We start from the raw sequence: 22,870 nt of genomic DNA on the forward strand, positions 1-22,870 counted from the left end.
GCAGGTTTGTGTAAATGATGGTATTTTTCAAAAACGTAGAGGGGGAAATATCCGTTTTTGTAAATGCTATGTGTAAACGTGGCCAAAACTGCATTTTGTGTTTACTTGTGTTATCTTTGTCTAATATTTAAATTTGTTTCATGATCTGAAACATTTAAGTGCGACAAACATGCAAAAAAATAAGAAATCAGGAAGGGGCAAACACTTTTGTACATATACATATATACACACACAAATATATATATATATATAAAAATAAAAGAAAAAAAGAGAGATGGTCTTACCTTGGGAGCCTGCTCTGCCTTCAGCTTCCTCACCAGCTCCCCCTGCTGGGAAACACGTGTAAACGGACAGGGGGCGGAGTCTGATGACGCAGGGGGCGTGGCCGGGGCAGAGGTGGGCGGGGCCATGCCAGGTTTGTAGTCGACGCCCGTCTGCTGCTTGAACTGCGTCTGTAGGTTTGATATGGATGAGGCTGAGGATCCTTTTCCATAATTAATGAAACATCATTATTTGAATGAAGCAGACGTACCTTTAGAGAGAGCAGCAGCTGAACGGCCTTGTCCACTTCCTCTTTAGAGGCTTTAGCAGCCTTCAGCTGCCGGACGGCTTCACCCTGCGCTACGATGCTTGAGAACACATCGGAGGCCGAGTTGGATGCAGCGGGTGGAGCGGAGGCTGGAGCAGCTTTGGCAGCAGCTGGAGGAGCTTTGGCAGTCTGAAATAATATAAAAAATATGTTTAGTAACTCTGAATTACTGGTAATGCCATCAGTAACGTTATTTGTAACCAAAACTAATGAATCCTTTGACAGAGAAGTATAGAAACAGTCAGTCTGGCTTCTGGATTTACTGCTAACAGCAGTCGGCCTTAATTTCTTTCAAAATATTGGGAATGCCGATTTGCCCGACCACAGACACATTTCCTCTGAATGAAGGTCCAATCCTGGTCCCCTCAAACCTCTGAGATACTGACGCCAACTCTGGACAAGAGTAACGCCAGGCTTCTCTTTGTCCTTCGGTAAAGTTTTAGGTGACATTCATGAACGCAGCTTCGTATGAAAAGTTTTCCTAAGTTATTCCGGTCATTGATGACGGCTCTTATTGCGATGCCGTCCGAGTGAGACGGGATTACACATACCCCCGTTTCAGCTCGTACTCATGCTCTATTAGTAAAATGATGGTTGGTTTAAATATGTTATGATAGAAAAAATTGTTAAATTAACTTCCAGTCAAGTCCAACTCAACTTCTTGCCTCTCTTTAATGTGCAGCTACAGAGACTAGCTGATCCATCTCAGATGATAAATCTCATCCACTAAACTGCCAATTCCAGTATCTCCTTCTGGCCGTAGGTAAAATGCCTTTGTGAAAAACTAAAAAAGGTATAAATGTAGTTTTGTCCCCTCAGCTATTAATACCCTAAATAGGACATGATTTCCCATCCTCCATCTAGGTCTATTTATTTATTTATTGTATTGCTTATTCAGTTTGGAGCATTTGTTTTTGTTTGTCCGTCAATGTTTTGTTTTGTTTTGTTATTCTCCTGTTTGTCTTGTGTCACTAAAGTTTCTACTTTTTATCTGCAAACAAATCTACCTTTGGGTAGCAATAAAGTTTCCTTACCTTACCAGTCTTTTGAGGAAAATTGCTTGAACATCTCAAATATTTATGTTTGGTTTATATCAGTTTAAATCTCCTGTATTTCCTGTTTGCTGCTTTTGCACCAAAATCATCGTTGATATCAGTTATTCAAAATACCCGTAAAAGCTTTTTTTCAAGCTCCAAGCAGCCCTTTCCTGTAATGTATTACAGACCTGAAATATTGGTGAAATATCCTGGGTTCTTATCATCAACGGGGGAAATAGAAGTCAAATCACACTTAAACTTATATTTTCTGTGGAATCCCAACTTCTTCTGATTTATGGAGGCAACAACCTCAATAAAAGGCCTGCAGCAGAGTTTGGGATTACAATTGAGCAAATTTCAAATCTTTTCTGTCACTTTAACAACTTAAAAACAGTTGTTCTTTTAAAGAAAAAAGAAGATAAGACATTTGCATTAATTTTCTTCCAATGAAAGGTTCTCACTCGGCCGGCGGGAGCCTGGCTCTTGCTCTTGTCCTTGGAGCCGGCGGTCGGCATCTCCTTGGTGTGGCCGTCGGGGATGTAGAGCAGCACGCAGGGACTCTCCTTACAGCTGTTGGGGCTGCACACACAAACAACGGCCACGGTTACGTGATGTGTTTTAACTCAGAATTAATTATTCAGAATTAAATAATTAAGAATTAAACTATTTTCCTTCGAGTTTACATGGAAATAGTAATTCTGAATTGAGGTTTACGTGGAAAACACGTTTGATGGTCTTTATCCAATTCCTCTACAGGTCTGGGGGTTGGGAAGGTTCTGATTGGATAGGGGGGGGGACCGGAAGTTACTGTACGTCTAGCGGAAGTTACGTCTACCGGAATTAACGTCTACCGGAAGAAAAACAAACTTAGCCGCTACAACTTTGAAAAGCTCACAATTTTGATGTTTCCTGTTTCCATCTGTTCTTTTAATTATTTCCAGGTCCTCCAAGCTATTTATTAAATAAATGGTCTCTGCTCTTGACCAGCGTTTACTGCGTGCTGCCGTCTTGAAACTTTGTTTGGAAAAGCCCAGTGCGGAATATAAGCGTCATGGAGACAGACGGACGACGGAACGAGCAGAAAGAAAGACCGGAATTAATTTAAAGAGGAATGAGTGTATACATGATTGCGGAATTATTCTATTCGGATTTAAAATCGGAATAAACCAGCCACTTACTTCGGAATTAAGTTTAATTCGGAATGGCCATTTTCATTCGGATTTAGGTGTTTACATGGTCATTTTTACTCATTTTAAATCGGATTTAATTTTAATTCTGAATTAAAGAGGAATTAAACTTCCCATGTAAACGCACTCATTCAGGCGACGCTGCAGAGCCCAGCTGAGCGGGTGTGCGATGGCTCACCTGATTGGCTCGTAGGGCTGGTCACAGATGTAGAAGCCCCGCCTCTGCAGCTGGATGATGTCACCTTTCTTCACGTTCTTCAGACAGGGATCTCCGAGCATCTTCTCCTCCAGCTGAGAGCCAGAACAGGAAACGTCACACACAACAAACCCAGCAGCGCCGCGCCGCACATTTATGAAGTGTGTTGTGTGTGTTGGGAGGGCAGCCTAGCTTTAAATCTTAGGTGCCAACATCTGACAGATCCCATACTCTGTTGGATCTAGTTCCATGTTTCTATTTATCTATTTTATCTATTGTGTCTTTGCTTTGTACGAAAGCGTATTGCATTCACTTGAGAAAAAAAAAAATCTGCTGTTTTTCTGAGTTAACAAGTTAATTATCTCAGAATTCCGAGAAAAGTTTGATTGAAAAAAAAAATAATTTGCTCTGTTTTTCTGAATTAACCAGATTCCTCACAACTTGCAAGAAGCTGTCATTCACTTGAGAGCTGGATTTCATGGAAGCAAACATGTTCCTGTCCAGTTTAATCCAGTTTTATTTTGCTTTTGGTTTGAAACATTGGGAGATACGCGTCTTTAAGTCATATAGATGGTATTGTTATTAGTTTGTCCACTTTGTGCAGGCACCTCAGGATAGCTTCTTGCAGGTTGTAAACAGAGAAGATTTATTTTTTCATTAAAACTTTTCTCGGAATTCGTTGATAATTATCTCGTTAATTCAGAAAAGCAGAACAGATTTTTTTTTTTCCTCAAGTGAATGCAATACGCTTCCGTAGCTTTGTTCTGCTCTTTTACTTATTTTTTCTTTTTCTATACTAATTTTTATGTACTATTCCATCAACCTGCCCAGGGACTACAGGAGATTAATGTCTTATTACTGTCCCTGTTTTGAAATAAATAAATTACAAACTACAAATTACCTTGTTGTTTTTATTGATGTGTTCCTTGAAGTCGTCGTCTTTGGTGAGGACGGCCTTGGAGATGAGCGGCTGGAAGTTGATGCAGATGGCGGGCAGCGCGGGGGCCCTGCTGGTGTCGGCCAGCCACGTGATCTTCGTCGTCTTCTTGAAGTCTTTGTTCTCCAGATCCAGACGAGCTTCCATGGACACGACCTTCTTGTCGGCCCCTCTGAGCGGTGAAGGAGGTGGAAACATTAACATTATTACTCCTCTGATATACACAGCGCTGATCTTAATAATGGAGAACATTTGAGTTCTTAGTTCACACACCTGTTGATCTTGGAGATGACCAGGTTGCCCCAGTTGATGAAAGTGACCACCTCCCCCTCCGTCAGAGTCTCAGCATCCGCTCCTTCAACCAGAACTCTGGGTCCGTACCAAACCTCCTTCATCCCCACCTCAGCATTCTGGGGGGGAAACATGTACAGCTTAGTGCTGCTAGAAGGGAATCAGCTTTCACAAGTGAGACATTTCACTGATCTCCGTGACTGATTTTCATCTGCAGGCAAATTGAGAAAAAAAAAAAAATCTAAACTGACCCTGCTGTGTATTTCTAACTATTGTCACTAGCTTCACTTGATTTTATTTTAGAGAAACAAGAACAAACACCTTACTCACACCTGGACTGCAACAGCTCTGCACACCTTATGGCACCACATCAATCAATACAGTGAATTGGTAGATCGAAAGGTAATGACCGTCAGGTTGTAACTATTCAAAGCAAATGGATAACATCGGTTATCCATAGGTAGATACATCCAGTATCTGGGGTTCAATCTCAGTCAGTACGTTTACATTCACTAACAGAAAGTCAAATTGTTGCCTTAATTCAACTGATAGAGGTTTTAACAACTATGTAAACACCTTAGTCGATCTGTAGTCGGACCGAACTGAAGTTCTTGAGATCGAGCTTTTAGTGCCAGATAATGCTCCTAATCTGAGTTATTCCAGCATGTTTACCAGCCCACGCTTAGCCGAGCTACTGACCGCCCCGGGACCCCCATTCAGGAAGTAAGGAGCCGCGGGAATAACAGCAGTCACGGCATCACAACAACACAGTAGCAGAAGAAGAAGGAGAGTTTGCTGCATCTCACCTGCAACATGATCAGCTTAGTATGTACGAACTTTACAGAGCTTCTGCATCGTTAGTTCTCATCTTGTTGTCCTCCTTCACGCTTGTTTACTTATTGTACCGGAAGAACGAGAAAGTGCGTGTGGCGCCACCTAGCGTCGCGGAGTGGAACACACCTCACTTAATAATCATTTGCCTTCTCACTCATGTTTACTTGGATTTCTTGGAAACTCCAGTTTAAGCCTGCTTCACCGGCTCTCGACGAAGGCGGACGCTTTTTCTGCTCCTCTCCCTTATCTATCTGCCCTGCTACTGCTTTTGTCCTGTCTCGTCTTCAGAGTCTCTCCTTTTCATTCCTCCGAAACTCTACAATCATGGAATTGATTCTCTCAGAACAATTGACCAAATTTTTGCGACAAGAAGTCAGGGGATAAGGGAGCCCTCCTGCCCCGATGGGACATTTTTTGCTGGATACACAATGGATTCCTACAAATATTGGAAACCGTTGTGTTTGGCTATCCTGTCTGTCGAGGACGTTGAAGATGCCTTCATAATTGGATTTATGATAGCGGGATTTCTCTTGATCGGAGGAGGGGGATTCCTGGTGTACCGACAAACGCGTAAGTCGTCGACAGCTGTTTTGGCTCTTTCAGAGCTGCCGGACGTGGCTGAAGGGATAAGCTCTGCGACTAACACTCAGACTTTAACGTTGGGGGAGCAAAGCCTTAAGCTGGATGCTGGCGGTGGTCTTTGAGCTAATTGGCAAGATGGATAAGACCTTGGAGAAGTTGGAAGCTCGGCTTGGCGGGAATTGAATTTGTCTGTTTGGAGTCGCCATTGATGAACCAGAGACTAAAGGCAGACGGAAAATTACTGAGGCTGCCTGTTTTTGCAATATAATTGTTGATTCTATAATCTGGCCTTGACAGGGCGGTTTTGGCCGATCGCTCTGGTCACAATCTTCCTGGTGGAATGTAAACAAGGTGACTCTGCCCCCACCAGCCCTCCCCTCTCAGGAACACCTGTGGACTGTTTTCAGAACTGACCGAGCCGACTGATAACATCAAGGACATTGGCTGAGAGCAGCTCTGAGGGAAGTTCATGGACTTACCGCTACACACACACTTGCTGATAACCACACCTCCCTCATCTCAACGCCTTCCTCGGCCCCCCCTCTTATCAGCCCCCCCCGCCCCAACAAAGTCAACGGGTTTGAGAGCCGCGCCACTGGCCGCAGTGCTCACTTGGGGTACTGTGCAGGGATCCTCCCCCGCCCCTAGAACCACCACCCCCACACACATGTGCAAGCCTTGTGATGCTAAATTTGTCATGTTGCTTTCTGTGCAGAGGTGTTTTTTTGCACTTTCACACTGTGTATTTACACACAGTATGAGGATGCCTTTTTTTTCCCTCCTCCCTCCCCAATGTCATCCTTTCTCTGATCTGTTCTCACCAGTTGACTCATGTTATTTGTTTTGTCTGTGCCCTGATGGGTTGTACTGGTTGTCATCTCACTGTGCTGGGACGCCAGACCGGCGACAATAAAGCCATTCATTCATTCATACATATAGATTGTTGCCAACAGCTGGATCTAGAGTGTATTGCAAACTTAAAAAAAAAAAAATAATGAAAAAGTCCCCATAATGACATATTTCTGCATGTATATTTTTCTGTTTGCAGCATCTGAGGAACCAGAGCAGCTCTGGATGATGTTTAGCTGAGACTTAGAAGTGCTGTGTGTGGATGTGGGTTGTTGTGGAAACGGAAAAGAAAAGCCCCATATACACACACAGCTGATTCACTCTTTAAAGCAGCACCGCTTACCTTCGGGTGTTTGGCCACTTCCTTCATCTCCTCCTTGGCCCCTGGAACAGAGACGGGGACGGTGTAGGAGCCGGACAGCGCCGTGTACCGGGGAGCGACCGGGTCGATGACCTAAACACACCGACACACAGGGAGGAACAAGCCGGTCAGTAAAAGGAAAACAGAGGTGCAGCGTTTAACAATCTCCACATGTTTAATCTGAGCAATGAAAGGACCAAGCAGGAGATGAAGAAACAGAAACATAAAAGTCTTTGAAACCAAAAGAAAACCCTGTCCAAAGACGGCCCGGTTCAGAGGGACAAAAGAAGAAGGGAAGCCATTCGAGGAGGAAGATGAACGGATCAAGACTGAATCGTGTTTGTTTTGGGCTGTTGGGATGCAAGCGTTGAGTCAGCTGCTCTTTCAGTCCCATCCAGCCCCACTATGCTACCAGCCACAACCTCAACAACCTCTACAACCTCACCTGCAAACTCCACGTTACAGCAACTCTGCTTTTAACAGTCTGGAGTGGAAGCAGCCTTGAAATTAAGTATTTTAAAACTGTTCCGAGTTCATTTCAAGAGTGATTATTACACCTCTATTATACCAGGAGGATATGACCTCAAATCTATATCATGATAAATTAGGCAGTTTTACGTCGATAACAATAAATGTACGATAACCCTTAGCCGGCAATAAATAAATCTATTTTCTGATTGACTGATTGGTCAGTAACTCAGCTGCTCTGAGTTGAGAGCTCAGCACACCGTAGCGTAACATGACTCGTTTGTAAGATGGGCTGTTGGAGTTTCTGTGCGCTGAGGTTAATTTCTCAGCATGAGAAATGCCATCTGTGGCGTGAGAGTGTGTAAACTTGTTGAAATACACAAGACTCACACTAAACAGCCCTGTTATGTCAGATTTTCTTGGGTTTCCCTTCTCATTCAGACTGGATGGGTGGAGTCATGTGATCACAGACACGCCGTCTTAATTAAACTATCAGACAACAGTCAAAACAGACAAAAACATGTTTATTTTCTTTTTTTTTTATCAAAACACTGAATTTACTGACAAGGGAATTTTTTTTTCGGTTTTTAATCGCACAGGCCTACCTGGACGTCCCTTTTACTGAAGATGCGTCAATTAGTATATTTTTCTTTACTGGACAACCATGAGCGGGTCCACGAAGGGTAATCCAAGAAGCTGACAAATGACTTGAGTGCTTGTTTTATGTTAAGAATGTTGATACAGATGCATTAAAACTCCTAAATACGTTAGAAAACAAAAGACAGGGAAGTTGAACCGTTCATAGCAAAAGACGGAGGCTAGGAACAGATAAGTCCTAAGATGAACCGTTTCAATCCTGAAACACTAAGAAAAAAGCTAGAAGACGTCATTTAAGCTGCGCATCAGCAACGTTTTTACATTTTTTTTGTCTGGAAATTAAGTTTTTATTGAGATACTGCAGAAACTAACCCAAACTAATAACTCTATAAAACATCCTCTTCACATCTGATTGCCGTGGAAAACTAGTTTCCGAGTCGTATTCCTCTTTCTTCGTCTGTTCGGCTGGTAAAATAGTGCGGGCTGCTGGCGACTTAGAGGTAAACCGGCGCGTGATGAAAGCAGGATGAGGGTGAGGATGAGGATGAGCGAGAGGAAGAGGAGGAGGTGGAGTAGGAGGAGTACCTTCAGAGAGCTAACTGGCAGCTTGGAAACAGAAGAGTGAGATGTTTAATGTCAGATACGAGAAGGGAGGAACAGAGAGGACAGAGGCAGAGACACATTTACACAAAACGGACTGTTCATTCACTGTTCAGGTTATACCTTCATGTTTCTGTTTCCCCTCACGTCACAGGTTATAAATACGCCTGAGTCTGTGCCATTTGCTCTTATCTGAACATCGCTAAAATGTCTGTTTATGAATGTTAAGCAGCCTTTTGGTACGGATAAGCAACATAAAAACAAAAATAAAACCTGCCTTTAACCACAAACATGTGTGAGTAGAGCGGTGACGTTCTCCTAAGACACAACCAAAATAGCACCAGCGAACACAACAAATCAAGAGAAGAAGAAGCAGAGGTGGAAGTGAGATGTGAGTCAATAAATATCAAGCAAGAGGAGGAAAAAAAGAAATGAAAAGTCTGAGAATAAATAAACTAAAGTATGTCTCACATTTTGAGAGTAACGGCTGCAGAGAAGCAGCTTCCCAGCGTCTCTTTGTAAGTTTAGCACAGTAGACAAGCCTGGGTCGTCTTTGCAGTCGATACATCTCTAACTGTAAATATTTCAGTATTCAAGGCTTATCCTTTCTTGAATGGTAAAGATTTTGATTGATTGTAAATCTCTAAAATCAATAAGCAGCTGCATAAAGCAGCGTAATAATCAACCAGTAAGAGACTGATTTGTATTCTCCCAACCTCCGTTCATCTCCATTTTTAATGAGCCCGGTCACTCCGTCCTCCTATAAATCTGTTTCAGGACGAGTTTAAAGTCCATGAAGGTCAAACGAAAGTCGTCTGTTTCCTGCATTTTTAATATTTTTCTAAAACCTGTCTGAGAATCTCCTTTGGTGCAGCAGTGACATCTTTACTGGGTGCTAGTAAGGAAGATTTACATAAATGACACCCGTTTAGCTGCTCGTCACCTGTGTAGGACAACATGCAAACACACAGCATCTGAACGCATCGCCATGGTAACACGAGGGAGGTTTTAGTGCCATGACTCATGAGGGTGAGGACGACATGCACAAATAAATGCTTGTTTTGTTTTTATTATTACGAGTAGTTTATCCTCCTCAGTCCTTCACAACCTCTACATCCACCCCCCCCTGTCCCACGTCACGGGCGACACACATCTCTAACTGGTTATTTCTTATTCGGCGAGGAAGAAAAACAGCATCAAGGAAACTCCGCTGATGTCTGGACAGTTAAAGATGAGCAGAAACAAAGGCGTTACATGAAATGAGGCCTCGAGCGGCTGTTTCTGAGCCTTTTATTAGAGGGGTGGGGGGTGAAGCAGCAGAGGAGAGGAGGGATGGCTGATGAAAGCGTGTTAACAGGATGAGAGGAAGCCGACAGAAGCCATGCTAGCAGGGACACTGCAGACGTCGTCATCACAGGATTCAGTCGTTACGAGTGTTTCATTCTCCCTCTTCCTTCCCAGAAGCCCTAGCACTACAAGACGCCAGCTTGGTTGCATGCCAATTAATCCCAAGAGTTGTGTTTTGACACGACGTCAGCAGCACTGTGGGGTTTTTAGTTTAATGTTGCCATGACGACGCAAAAATGTAGAATAAAATATTTAAACAAATATTTCATTCTGGACCAAATCAGATGACTGATAAACTGACACTGCAGCCATGAAGCATATGATTGCAAACAGCACTATAACACCCCCACAAAAAAGCCAAAACACGTTAATGAAAATTAGAAAGAAAGAAAAAGAAAACAGGTTTTCCTTTATTTTCTTCAGTATTTGGGTAATTAACTCAGCAAATAACTTCTGTGTTTATTTTTATGACTGCAACAAATCGAGTGACGATTGATAGAAATAAAAGAGTCTCAGCCAATGAAACTGCTTGAATCGTACCTTCTTATTGAAGGCCCAGATCTTGTCCCACTCCATGTTCACCACGGACCTCGATCCGCCCTTTAGAGAGAAAAATAGATGAATTAATTTAGTTAGTTAACTCCGCCAGGAGCATCCAGTTAAATCAGAGTGTCTACAGGTTTGAACAAGGTAAATTTAAGATGTTTTAATACCATTTTCAAACTAAATTTAAGACCAAAAAGACAAGTCAATAAGAAACCCAGCACTGAGGTCGAGGTTGCCAGATCTGGCTGAAAGGTTCCAGCTCAAACGTGATGTAAAACTCGCCGAAATAATGAAAAACCAGCCCGAATCATACATTCTCTATGCTAAAACCCTAGATTATTAAATGCATAATACATTTCAAGCTTCACATCACCACTAAATAGCCCAAAAAAGGTTCAGGCTCCAAACAAAGACTACAATTAAATTGAGTACGTTTCTACTTTTCTCTGCCGTAATGGCAACTTTTTTGTTAATAATTTCTCCTAAATATTTAGTAAAAACCAGGAAAAGCAGCCCAAATATATATTTTTCAGCCCAATTGGGCTGAAATCTGTACAACCTGGCAACACAGATTTAGAACCTCTGCAGTAGATTCTCCTAGAAACGATTAAATAAACTTTTTAATGATGACTGGATATATTCCCTCTAAAGTTAAGTCCCTTGGATTTAGATTTAAGACAAATTGAGACATTTAAAAGCCTTATTTGAGCAAAAATGGAATTTAAGACTTTAAAGATCCACGGCCTCCCTGTAAATCCTTAAAGCTTACATTTTAATTGGGTTACGGCTGAGCGACGTACCTGGGCTGCTATGAACTGCTTAAGACCCTCCACGGTCATTCCTCTCCTCAGGACCCCTCTGACGGTGGGGAAACGGGGGTCGTCCCTTCAAGACAAGATGATAAGGACAAACAGAACTTAATAGGGAAGGGAGGAGGGGCTTCATGTAACAGCAGACAAACCAGATGAAACTCACCATCCATCGACGAAGCCCTGGTCCACAAACCAGGTGAGCTTCCTCTTGGACAGCACGGTGTTGTTGAGGTTGAGCCGCGCGTACTCCCAGATGTACGGCTTCCTGAGACGCAGCGCGTCGATGAACCAGTAGAACTGCTCGTCGCGGTCGTGGTACTCCGTGGTCCTGAGCGCGTGGGTCACGCCCTCCAGGCTGTCCACGATGGGGCACGCAAAGTCGTATGTGGGGTAGACTCTGCAGGGAGGAAGCACAGGGACGAGGGATCGCTGTGTAAACTAGGGCTGGGCGATATGGACCAAAAGTCATATCTCGATATTTTCTAGCTGAATGGAGATACTCGATATATATCGATATTTTTTCTGTGACATAATTGGGGTTTCCCCCAAAGCATTATAGCATAGCATCTCCGTTAGCATCTCCGTTAGCATCTCCGTTAGCATCTCCGTTAGCATCTCCGTTAGCATCTCCGTTAGCATCTCCGTTAGCTTCATTTTTTCTGAGGCAAACCCTTAAAAAAACAGTCAGTTTTAATACAATCCCTTGTGCCAAATGTCACACAGGTTCCTTTATTAACAGAGGTCTGCACAATATCAAAATGTATAAAACAAATGAAATAAAAATAAACTGCCTGCATATATAGAATAAAAATGCTTCTTGAATAAAATAAAACAAATATCCCTTTCCTGCATAACGTTTCAATTAAAATACCCTGTGCAATTAATACAATGTAGACAGTAACAGGCAGACTTTTCAACTGAGGTTGACAGTTGTGCAAATAAAACATTTGTGCAAATCTCAAATAAAACATTCAAGTCAATTTGTCACAAAATAAGCTATATCAAAATCATAAAAAAAAAATAAAAAAATTTAAATCCATATAAACGATATTGTCTCGTACCATATCGCGTTTGAAAATATATCGATATATATTAAAATCTCGATCTATCGCCCAGCCCTAGTGTCAACTTGTGCAAAATATGAAATAAATCTAAATTTATAATAGATAAATAGCCATGAAACAAGAAATAAGGAGTCTAACATCCCTCATATAGTCTTCTAATTAAGGGAGGCAGTCTTTGTTGATGTTTTTAAATCGGGTTTCTGTTCTGTTGGATCCGCTGAGTGGCCACACCCACGTATCAAACCACGCGTCCACATTTAAATATGAGAACATGAAATAAATAAAAGTGTCATGAAGTGTAAGACGTAACCGAGGTATTACAAAATAAAAGTGTAATGAAATAAATATTCCATTATGAAATAAAAGTGCCATGAAATAAAAAAGTTGTGATAAATAAGACCTGGAAACAGGCATTGTGGCATAGAATTGTCAAATTGGTTTAATTCACCGTACGAATTGTTACAGATTACTTTTGTAATACTGTATTTGACCCGGTCTTTATACGTTTTGACCGTATAGAAACGTAATTCTTGCCATTTTAAGAATGAGATGTACCTGCTGGATCTACTGCACTTACTTTTTAACAACTTGTGCTTTTTATTATTTTACCTCTTTTCTTATCATTTTATTTGTTATTTACTGTTTAATTGTGTCTTGCCGCTTTTAATGTTGATGTAAAGCACTTTGAATTACCTTGTGTTGAATTGTGCTGTACAAATAAACTTGCCTTGCCAAACTTGCCTAATTTAAAAAGTAAAGATTTTAATAATTACTTTTTTATTTATTTCTTTGTCAGATTCATTTATTTGATTGAATATTTCCTAATTTAAGTATTTATTTAATTTTGAATGAATCGGCTTTCCATGGGTAAGATGCTATTACCAGAAAAAGTCAAGGTTCAACAGGTAAGGCATCAAACTAAAAGTCGTAGAAAAGCTGGACTCAAGTCGTGGTAATAGACACAATCTATGTTTTCTACAGTCCTGCATGTAAAAACAGCAGGACTAAGAACTAAGGACACATCCCCGATGCCCCGGCTGGATTCCTGAAAGCCCAGTACCTGTATGAGCTGCCGGTGCGCGGGTGCGGCGTGTTCTTGCAGCGGTACAGGGTGGGGTCTCTCATGCAGCCGTTGTTGGAGTTCATGTCGATCTTTGCTCTCATGCAGCAGGTCTGACCCAACTCCGTCCCGGCCTTCATCCCTGCCCAGAGCTTCAGGTTCTGCTCCACGGCTGCAGGGAGGAGAGAAAGGAGCGTTAGTCGTGGGGTTTCATTAGGTTCTGGCGAGGAGTGGCGGGTTTAAACCAGACGTACTGTTGCTCCTGCACTTGGACTCGACGCGCTGCTCCCGCTCCAGCTTCATCTGCTCGGGGGGCGTGTCGTCGATGTAGGCCCGGCCCTCGGACAGCAGCTGCTCCGCCAGCTTCATGATGACGGGGAAATGGTCGCTGGTGTAGGTGAACTGGTCCGGGTGGATCTGGAGCATCGACACGTCTTCCAGGATCACCTGGAGTTCAGATGAGTACAAGTCAGAGCAGCCGATTTCACCTTGATGCGGGCGGTTCAGTGAAACGACTAACCCTGGATTCACACTGAAAGCGGCACGGTGTCATAGGCGTCCGGCTGCCATTCATTGTCTATGAAAGCTCGCTGCGAGAGGCATTGGAGGTGCCGGGAGCATCAATTTGAAGTTGAAAAATCTCAACTTCATACAAATGAGCAGCGGCGACGCCGAGGCAGCGTCCAATCACAGACCGGGATTCCTGAAGCCTCAATGCAGATTGTACTTTCATGTACACACAAACGTACACTCATTCACATGCACACATGAGCAAAGCTGTGCACTAACAAACTTATTTTATCAGGAATTAATAAATTTCATCCAGCAAACTGACATTTTTGCTGATTTGACTGCCGTTTTTACCTAAAATGCTCATGTGAAACACCTAACTGATGGTTGAGGGGCTGTATGGTCCCAACGATTTTATTTGCTACATTGATCCAACGCAAAATAAATAAGAACCGTGTTTATTAATCACAAAACACAGTTAAACATTAAAACCAAACCCGCTCCGACCCGGTGTGTCAGTGATCACTGCAGACAGACTGCAGCTTCACCGGGACCAACGATGATGGTTGATGTTGATCCAGGAACAACCTGGTTAAGGATCAAACTCACTCTTATCTACGCGGAAATAACGCTAAAATATAAAGGAGGCTTCCCAAAGTGTGATCCATGGTGAAATAGGAAACTGAAGATGTGCAGCTATATATATAGATATATGTAGACTATATGGACTTAGGATATGTTCACTCCAGTTCTGCAGCGCAGCTTTAGCCCCGCCCACTGCAGACGCGCCGTTGCGTACCTCCTAAAAATTGTAACTAAGTGTCGAGGCAACGCAGACCAAACGCAGACGAGAGGGCTGTGATTGGTTCGCTTGGTAGCAACGCATTTCCGGTTTCCAGTTTGAAGCAGTCGTGAACTTTCAGCCTCTTTTCTTCGTGTATGTGTGATTTTTTTTGTTTTGGTTTTTTGCACAATAGTTGTCCTTATCTCTTTGATTCACTGTGACAGGAAAAGTCAGAAAAACCGTTCAGGAAAAGATAGCGACCTAGCGGTCGCGGGGGGTACTGCACCACAGGGAAATGGAGTGAAGGGTTCACAACGGCGTCACGGTGACGGCACAGTGTCGATTTGACGGAAAACCATAATTCAGCCTTAAGTCGTCACAGACATCTCACCTTCTCAAAATCCTCCTTCTCCTTCTCGGGGTTGGTGTCGTCGAAGCGCATGATGAGCTTCCCCTTGAATGTGACCTGGTAGTGCTGGTTGAGCAGCGCGGCCTTGGCGTGGCCGATGTGCAGGTACCTGCTCGCAGAGAAGCACCCACACGGTCAACAAAAGTACCAGACTCTCGTTTACTCGTTAATACAGCTGGAACGTCGTAAAACCCCCAGAAAGGTTCTTACCCGCTGGCCTCGGGGGGGAATCGAACCACCACCTTGCCCATCTCAGCTCCGGGCAAATCCACAAACTTCCCGACATCCTGCTTCTTCTCATCCGACTGTAAAACACACAAACAGGAGTGGAAACATAAAACTAGTTTAATCTTTATCTTCAAAAAATGTAATACACTGATCACACACATCTCAATACATTTGCAATATAACTTTGGTTTACAGACACAAAAAGCTGTTTTGGTTTGTAAAAGTCCTGAAAAATGTATCTTTTGTTTTCCTTAAGAATACAGCTATAAAAAGTATTTGATACTTACGTTGGACTTGTTCATCGGAGCTTTCTTGCTGGCGTACTTGTTCCCCACAGCAGAGAAGGGAACCTGTGAGCTCAGGAAGGAAAACCAGCGGCTGATGTGGGGAAAAGATTTACCCTGGTTCGGCCAGTCGCCGTGGCCTGAAGAGAAAAGACAAAACAAAAATTTTTTTATTAAGAAAAGTGAATTAGACAAGCAGGGTTCCCACTTTTCCCCTGAAATCATTTTCTAGGACTTTTTAATCAGAGTGCTCCTCTTCCCTGTTGGTCACTGAGCATCTTACTTTTATGCAACTACTTTTATTGGAAATTAGTTAATGAGGTTAAGTCTTCATGAAAGTTATTAATCTCTCTAATTTCTTCTCCCATCTAACAGTATTTTAATACAACAACATTCCTAAAGTTTTCTTTTCCACTTATTTTCTATCGTCAGACAAGAAAACCAGTGTGAGATTCTGGATAAAGCCCAGCCCACTGAACATTACCTGTTACCTTCAGTAAAGGCCACGCCCACTGCAGCCCTGCCTGTCACTCAACACAGGAGAGGGCGGAGCTTGTGGCCGCGGGAGAGAAAAACCTCACATCTAATGACACTTTTCAACTTTCAGGCCCTAGTTTTGTCTCTGAGCATTTAGTCCTTAACGGCGTCTGAAAATTCAAGCGGAAGCTCCGGGTTGGAGCACCGCTCTGAGCAGAAGATCTGATTGACTGCCTGAATGTTGCCCTGATCCGGTGAAAACAGATAAACATACGCAGAACTTTTAACCCGTTTACATACACTAACAAGGCAGGAGGGAGACTTTTCCAGGACAACTTAACCCTTTCCAGGACATTTGACCTTTTTTTCCCCCTCATTTTCCAGGTTTTCAAGTACGCGTGGGAACCCTGACACACTGTAGCTGAGCATCATTCACGGTTGACAAACAAAAACTGACAATTGAGCCACTCTCCTACACATGTTCTGGACATGTCCAAAGCTTTCCGCTTTCTGGCAGCCCATCTTTGAGACCTTTTCTAAGATCTTTGCAAAAAGGCTTGCACCGCCTCCATTCATTGCACTTTTTGGTGTAACAAAGACTCCCATCTAGAGATGTGGGAAAGAATACTGGTGGCTTTCTGCTCTCTCCTCGCTAGGAGACTGATACTATTGAAACGGAAAGACCCAGCACCTCCAACATACAGTCATTGGGTTCGGGAAATCATGTACCATATCAAGTTGGAGAAGAGCAGATACACAATCAGGGGGTCTACGAGGAAATGTAATAACATATGGCAGCCTTTCTTGATGTTTGTGAAGATATGGAGGCAAACAATATAGCACTGTAAACTTCTGTTACTGTCCTCAGTCACCTTTACTATTGTATCTCTTTTTGGTTGCCGTTTGTTTTTGTTATCTGGCTATACGAGTTCTGAATATTGAACTTTGTATTTCATACTGTGAACTCTGTATGTCTGGTATTTGTGGGGGGTTGATGGGATTTACGATTTGTTTGTTTTGTGTGTTCTGTTGAACTTATGTTAAATTGTAAACTATAACTTGTAAAACTAAATAAAAATACCTTGATAAAAATCTGACAACTGAAAGAGAGAAAACCCGAGGCCTCATTTATCAACCGTGCGTACAAAGATGTGTGCGTAAAGTGTGCGTAAGAACATTCCCACGCAAAGTATGGAATTTATCAACTTGTACTTGTGCATGTGTAATTTTAAGCACAACACTATAGTGGTAGAACAGTGAAACTACAAATAGAACCCATTAAAAGAGTCACAGTTTTCAGTGATCTCAAACTTCACACATGTTCCCTGTTTCCTCTAATTAATAAAAATTCTCCATTAGTAATTTAGCAGACATTTTAAATAATTGGTGTGACAAGCTATAAAAGACAGCTGTGGCAGGACGACCTGAAAAGAAAATACAAGTACCATGGCTTATCTTGCAGTGTTGGAGGATTTGGAGATCCGTGTTTTCAAAGAGCTGATCTGTTCAGTGAGAGACAGAATGACTTCTCAGCAGGTACCGATTCCCTAAAAACATTCTGATGGATCTATGCCGTGGAATGTTCTTACGCACACATAACGCACACATCTGTGCGTACGCACGGTTGATAAATGAGGCCCCAGGTGAGGGGGAAAGAATCCATTCACGCATTATTAAAGGGATTGTTGCTACATTATATGGTCAATTGGAGGCGTTTCGGTATGCAAATGACCCTAACCATGCACGAGCACGGCAGTTAAAAACAAGTGGGATTTATCATCACTGACTACTTACTAGTGTGCGTACGACCGGTGTACGCAGGTTTGATAATTACGGATATTTTTGTACTTGCACACATTCTAAATTTCATTGCTACGACAGAATTTAGAACCTTTTCTACGCACGGTTGATAAATGAGGCCCCTGGTGTGTCGAGTCTCTTTCTGACCTTTGAGGGCGGCCCAGACCGACAGGTCGGCCAGAGTGACGGCGTGTCCCACCAGGAAGGTTCGCAGGGAGAGAGTCTTGTCCAGCTCGCCCAGCGCCGCCGTCAGATCGGGCTGATCGCAGAGGCGGCGAGCGCTGAACTCCAGCCAGTGGTCCACCTGAAGACAGTCTCACGTTAGGATCACACACCTCAAGCTGCTGCAACACGTCAGAAACACACACACTCATGCACACACACCTCAGTCTGCTCCATCAGGTTGGCCCCGTACAGGCCGAGGGCCGGGGCCACCCGGGCCAGGTAGCGGCTGATGGAGTTGGTGTCGTTGAACTGGACCGAGCTGAAGACAGGAAACACACCAGAGGTTGAGACGACACTCAGGCAGAACTTCCTTTCAGCTTAATGAGTTCAAGTGTCACCTACTCTGAGATTTGAAGCTTCGTGTCCTTGCCTTCCTCCACCGACACCTGCACGGAGCTCCGCACATGCTCGGCTGCTAGAAGGGCCCCTGCAACACCGAGGAAAACACGGGGTTTAGATTTTTCTTTCCCCCTTTAAAGAGTATAAATCTGGAAAATATAACAAGTAAAAGGCTTCAATAAGCACTAGACTTGTAGTTCTCTTTTTTGTGGTCTTGGTCTCAGGTCTCTGATAACTGAGAGTCCGTTGCACCAAGGTGACAGAATCTGGTGATCAGCAGTTCTTCCTCTTGTTAATGTACAGTTTTCTAAACTATTTGTATTTTGCATCTGATTCAATGTTTTGGTGCATCCGCATGTGTCTGTATTTAATTACAGTTTTGTGTTTATAACGGCCTTGTTTGAATAAATATATGGATAATATTTGCATATCGTTGTGATTGATTAAGCATCAGGTCCATTTCAGTGACGCTGATATACGGTGTAATCTGATTACTATAATGGTAAATAATGCAAATGTAATGCAAGTCGCTAATAATGCAATAATAATAATATGTGCAACATCTGTCTACCTCACACACATCCTACCTGCTTTTTTGCACTGTTTTTCTTTCTTTTCCCATACTGCACTACTTTTTATTTTTCATTCCAATGTATATACAGTTTATATTTTGTAATTATATATTTTTTACTTTTTTTACCCTTTCCCTGCATGTGTGTGTTAAGTGTACTGCTGCTGCACAAAGCGAATTTCCCCATTGAGGGAGAAATAAAGGATAATCTAATCTTATTGTATCTTTAATATCTAAAATTCAGGTTTCCTCTCCAAATTCAGTCCAATTTAACTCAGTAACATTTACTATTCTTTCTTTTCTGAGGTGGAGGGGGGTGTTGGAGCTGGTTATTCTGCTAGAGGACTTTGGGACTAGTTAGTAGTCGTGTCAATCCTTAAAAGCACTGGAGTCAATCCTCCAATAGTGTAGAAATAGCGGTAGTGCAGTCGCCACACAGATCTGATCTCAGCTGATGATGGAAACATTTCTAGTGAGTTCAACATCATCATCCACTTCTCTGTGTTATTGAGCTGCAGTTGAAAACAAGCTCATATGGAAACTAGAACCAGGATGATGGAATACAATCACGCAGGATCAGGACATTACTAGGTTTGTTTTTGGTTTCGGTCTGGAGCTGAACTGGTCTTGGTCTTGGTAGTGTCTTGGTCTCGGTTTACTACAGGTCTAGTAAGCACTGAGCTTTGATGTGCACAGACACACTCACTATAATGCCAACCTGAACTTGTACAGATTTTACAACCAGTTAAACTGGTCCTGTCACACAAAGTACGGAGAATAAAAAGCGTCTCCTTGATGTGCTACACCAACAAAACAGAAATCAGAATGGCTGTGCACAATGTCACAGAGGGACAGACAAAGAAAAGTGTTTACTTCAAATCCCAAGGTCCTTTAACTTGTGTTGTTTCTGCTTAGATGAGAAGAACTGGGAATAAACCCCCCATAATTATAAAGTGCATGTTTGACTTTTAGCTCATTTCTCTGCAAAAGGAGAATCGATTTTTATTTAATTTTTCTTGTAATATTTGTGCAAAGCAAACGAAACCTGTGTCCAAAAACACACACACACACACACACACACACACACACACACACACACACACACACACACACACACACACACACACACACACACACACACACACACACACACACACACACACACACACACACACACACACACACCACGTTTCACGCTGCTTGCATCAGCCTGCAGTGCTCAGGTTGAACACAGGGGGGCGCTGTTGGACGACTCTCAGAGCTAAAAGCGTCTCAAAAGCAAAACTTTAGATTAAAATCCACTGGAAAATGTTTTAAGATATTAGTGACACGTACGTTTTGACTATGCACCAACTTGATGATACATTTTAAATGAGTTAAATGCATATTAAGGCGTTTGGTCGCTGAGCGGTGACAGCCGGCACGATGTGCCCCCTTTAAACGGTCCGATTACTCAATGTGTCATTTTATTTTATCTTTATTGCAAAACAATACATTTGTCATTCAAGATTGAAATAGTAAATTAATGCATTAATAATGTATTAATAAAATTAATGAAAATGTATCTTTTTTATCTTTTTGTGAAGGATATTTTCATGAACTTGTGTGGTTTTAGTGCCACGACTACACACCTCTTTGGTGTCACTTTCATGCACATAACTTCCACCCAGTTTTTATACAAATTCAGTTAAATTTCAACTCTTTACAATTAATTAATGCAGTTTTTTTAAATGAAAAGTTATGTTATTTTCGAGCATCCTCTGTTGAATTAAACCGACCTTAAAAACTGCCCAATTATATTTAATTTTCCAATTAAAGTATTCAATTACAAATCCAAATATAATGGTACATCAAATATTGTAATAAAAAGAAGGAGTTGTTCAATCTGACATAAATAAAGGTCTGCGTTTGTTGTGATGACACACGCTAAACCGGCTGAGCTGTCGTTAAAAGGCTCAGACTCACCCAGAGGAGGCTTGCTGGTGTTGATGGTGAGGTTTAAAGCCATATTTTGCAGATTTATTTCTTAAAATAAGGAGGTAGAAGCTTCAAAAGGCTTGATAAATCCCGGTGAAGATGACAAACATGCAGCAGCTTTCTGCCCTCCACGCTGCAGCAGGTTCTTCTTCTGCATCGATTATTCTGCTGCACCGACGCTGACTGACTCCACACTGCACCCTGCAGGGAGGACTCAACACTGTACCCTGCAGGCAGGACTCGACAATGCACCCATCGACAATGCAAGGGTTTTTTCTTTATTGAACACAATTTATAAACAAAAAAAAAACACATTTTATACAAACTGCTAGTAGAGGAAATATAATATAATATATATGTGCAATAAACCTGTCTCTTTATAAGTGCAATAACCAGTAAATACCTCAAATACCTCAAGTATTTTTGAAAATATTTGTCAATTTTTTGTAAATATTATCCTTTTTTTTTTTGTGTTTACTATTTTTTTTCGCTCTTGTACATACCCTTTTTCTACTTTTTATATAGCTATTTTTATTATTTAACTATTTATTGGTTATTTCTATTTAAAATTTTTTTGTATAAAGCGTGTGTGTGTTTTGGCTGCTGCACGACTGAATTTCTCCTCTGGGAGATAAATAAAGTCTTCTATTCTATTCTATTCTATTCTATTCTATTCTACTCTATTCTATTCTATAAGAAAATAGAAAATGTTGGGAGGTATCATGAACAAGAGACATATACACAAAAAATAAGGTAGACAAGTAAAGTTAATAACAAAGGAACAGTAAGGCATTTTAAAGCAAATGGCATTGATATTTCAGAAAGAGACTTAAAATAAAAGATATTTTGATATATCGGTTTATAATTTTTTTGCAGTTATTTGACTTAATATTTTTTATAGAGACAAAAAAACTTTTGAAATCATTTAAAAAACATTGGAAAGAGTGTATATGATATGTAGCCATTAAGAGAATGACATTAACCAAGAAGGACACTGATTTATCAATTGTATCTATGTAAAAAATAATATTAGCGATTTCTAATTTTGGACTGTCATTAATTTTTAAAGATAGTTAAAAAGTTTGTGAGACAGGACACAATAGAAACATTCTTCAGATTCATTACAAAAAGCACAGGGGTCAACTTCAAATTTAAATCTTTGTCTCAAAAATTCAGCGGTTGGATACATTTTATTGATCAATTCAAAATGAGTTTCCTTGACTTTGGGGGGAATGGGCCATTTCATATAGTTTGAGTGGGCAGGACTCAACACTGCACCCTGCAGGCAGGACTCAACACTTTTTTTTTCTTTATTGAACACAATTTATAAACAAGAAAAACGAAAGTTACGCCTGTAACTACGGTTCTATGAGTCCCGGATTACCGCCAGGCGGTGCTGTAAGCACTGGATATCTCCCCTCGCGCATGCGCATGTCGAGTACAATACCAACAATGTCACGTCACCCGTGACCCCTGCATGACCCCCGGAAGGGGTATATCTTCCGGCGTCAAGCATGGGATCGACTCCTAGAATCTTCTCGCGAGCACGAGGATTCGGAGTGACCGGCAGGCCTGGCGGTCATCCGGGACTCATACAACCGTAGTTACAGGCATAACTTTCGTTCTATTTCATCCCTACTGACCGCCAGGCGGTGCTGTAAGCACTGGATGACGAATACCAACAATGTCACGTAGGATCCCGGTCACTTACCTCACTGACCAGGGGCAGAAGGACCCGGGAGTAGAACCACGCCCAATGGTTGGGGAGTGGCGACATTGATCCCGTAAAATCTGGAGAACGTGTCTGGCGACGTCTACGAAGCCGCTGCGCAGATGTCCTCCAGAGGCACCCCCTTCAGGGCAGCCAAAGAAGCAGAGACGCTTCTGGTCGAGTGGCACCTCACCCCCA

General features: G+C 42.1%; 1 protein-coding gene across 5 annotated transcripts in view; it reads right to left on the reverse strand.

The window, feature by feature from the left end:
* eprs1 (glutamyl-prolyl-tRNA synthetase 1) overlaps window positions 1–21,121 on the reverse strand; it is a 41,914-nt gene extending 20,793 nt beyond the window's left edge. For 3 of the 5 annotated variants that reach the window (XM_061746934.1, XM_061746923.1, XM_061746905.1), the window contains exons 1-20: window positions 20,950–21,121; window positions 18,417–18,501; window positions 18,234–18,333; window positions 17,997–18,153; window positions 15,576–15,712; window positions 15,271–15,365; window positions 15,043–15,169; window positions 13,612–13,804; window positions 13,358–13,529; window positions 11,397–11,630; window positions 11,222–11,306; window positions 10,416–10,475; window positions 8,514–8,534; window positions 6,846–6,956; window positions 4,220–4,356; window positions 3,911–4,118; window positions 2,992–3,104; window positions 2,088–2,205; window positions 533–718; window positions 285–452 (exon numbers count right to left, since the gene is read on the reverse strand). In XM_061746934.1, the coding sequence (XP_061602918.1) occupies window positions 285–452; window positions 533–718; window positions 2,088–2,205; window positions 2,992–3,104; window positions 3,911–4,118; window positions 4,220–4,356; window positions 6,846–6,956; window positions 8,514–8,534; window positions 10,416–10,475; window positions 11,222–11,306; window positions 11,397–11,630; window positions 13,358–13,529; window positions 13,612–13,804; window positions 15,043–15,169; window positions 15,271–15,365; window positions 15,576–15,712; window positions 17,997–18,153; window positions 18,234–18,333; window positions 18,417–18,501; window positions 20,950–20,992 (2,550 nt within the window). In that variant the 5' untranslated portion in view covers window positions 20,993–21,121. The remainder of the gene's footprint in view (window positions 1–284; window positions 453–532; window positions 719–2,087; window positions 2,206–2,991; window positions 3,105–3,910; window positions 4,119–4,219; window positions 4,357–6,845; window positions 6,957–8,513; window positions 8,535–10,415; window positions 10,476–11,221; window positions 11,307–11,396; window positions 11,631–13,357; window positions 13,530–13,611; window positions 13,805–15,042; window positions 15,170–15,270; window positions 15,366–15,575; window positions 15,713–17,996; window positions 18,154–18,233; window positions 18,334–18,416; window positions 18,502–20,949) is intronic. The other 2 variants (XM_061746942.1, XM_061746914.1) reach the window with 1 other exon arrangement.
* Window positions 21,122–22,870: the final 1,749 nt, after the last annotated feature.

Source organism: Cololabis saira, chromosome 2 (assembly GCF_033807715.1).
Source record: "Cololabis saira isolate AMF1-May2022 chromosome 2, fColSai1.1, whole genome shotgun sequence".
Lineage (NCBI taxonomy): Eukaryota > Metazoa > Chordata > Actinopteri > Beloniformes > Belonidae > Cololabis > Cololabis saira.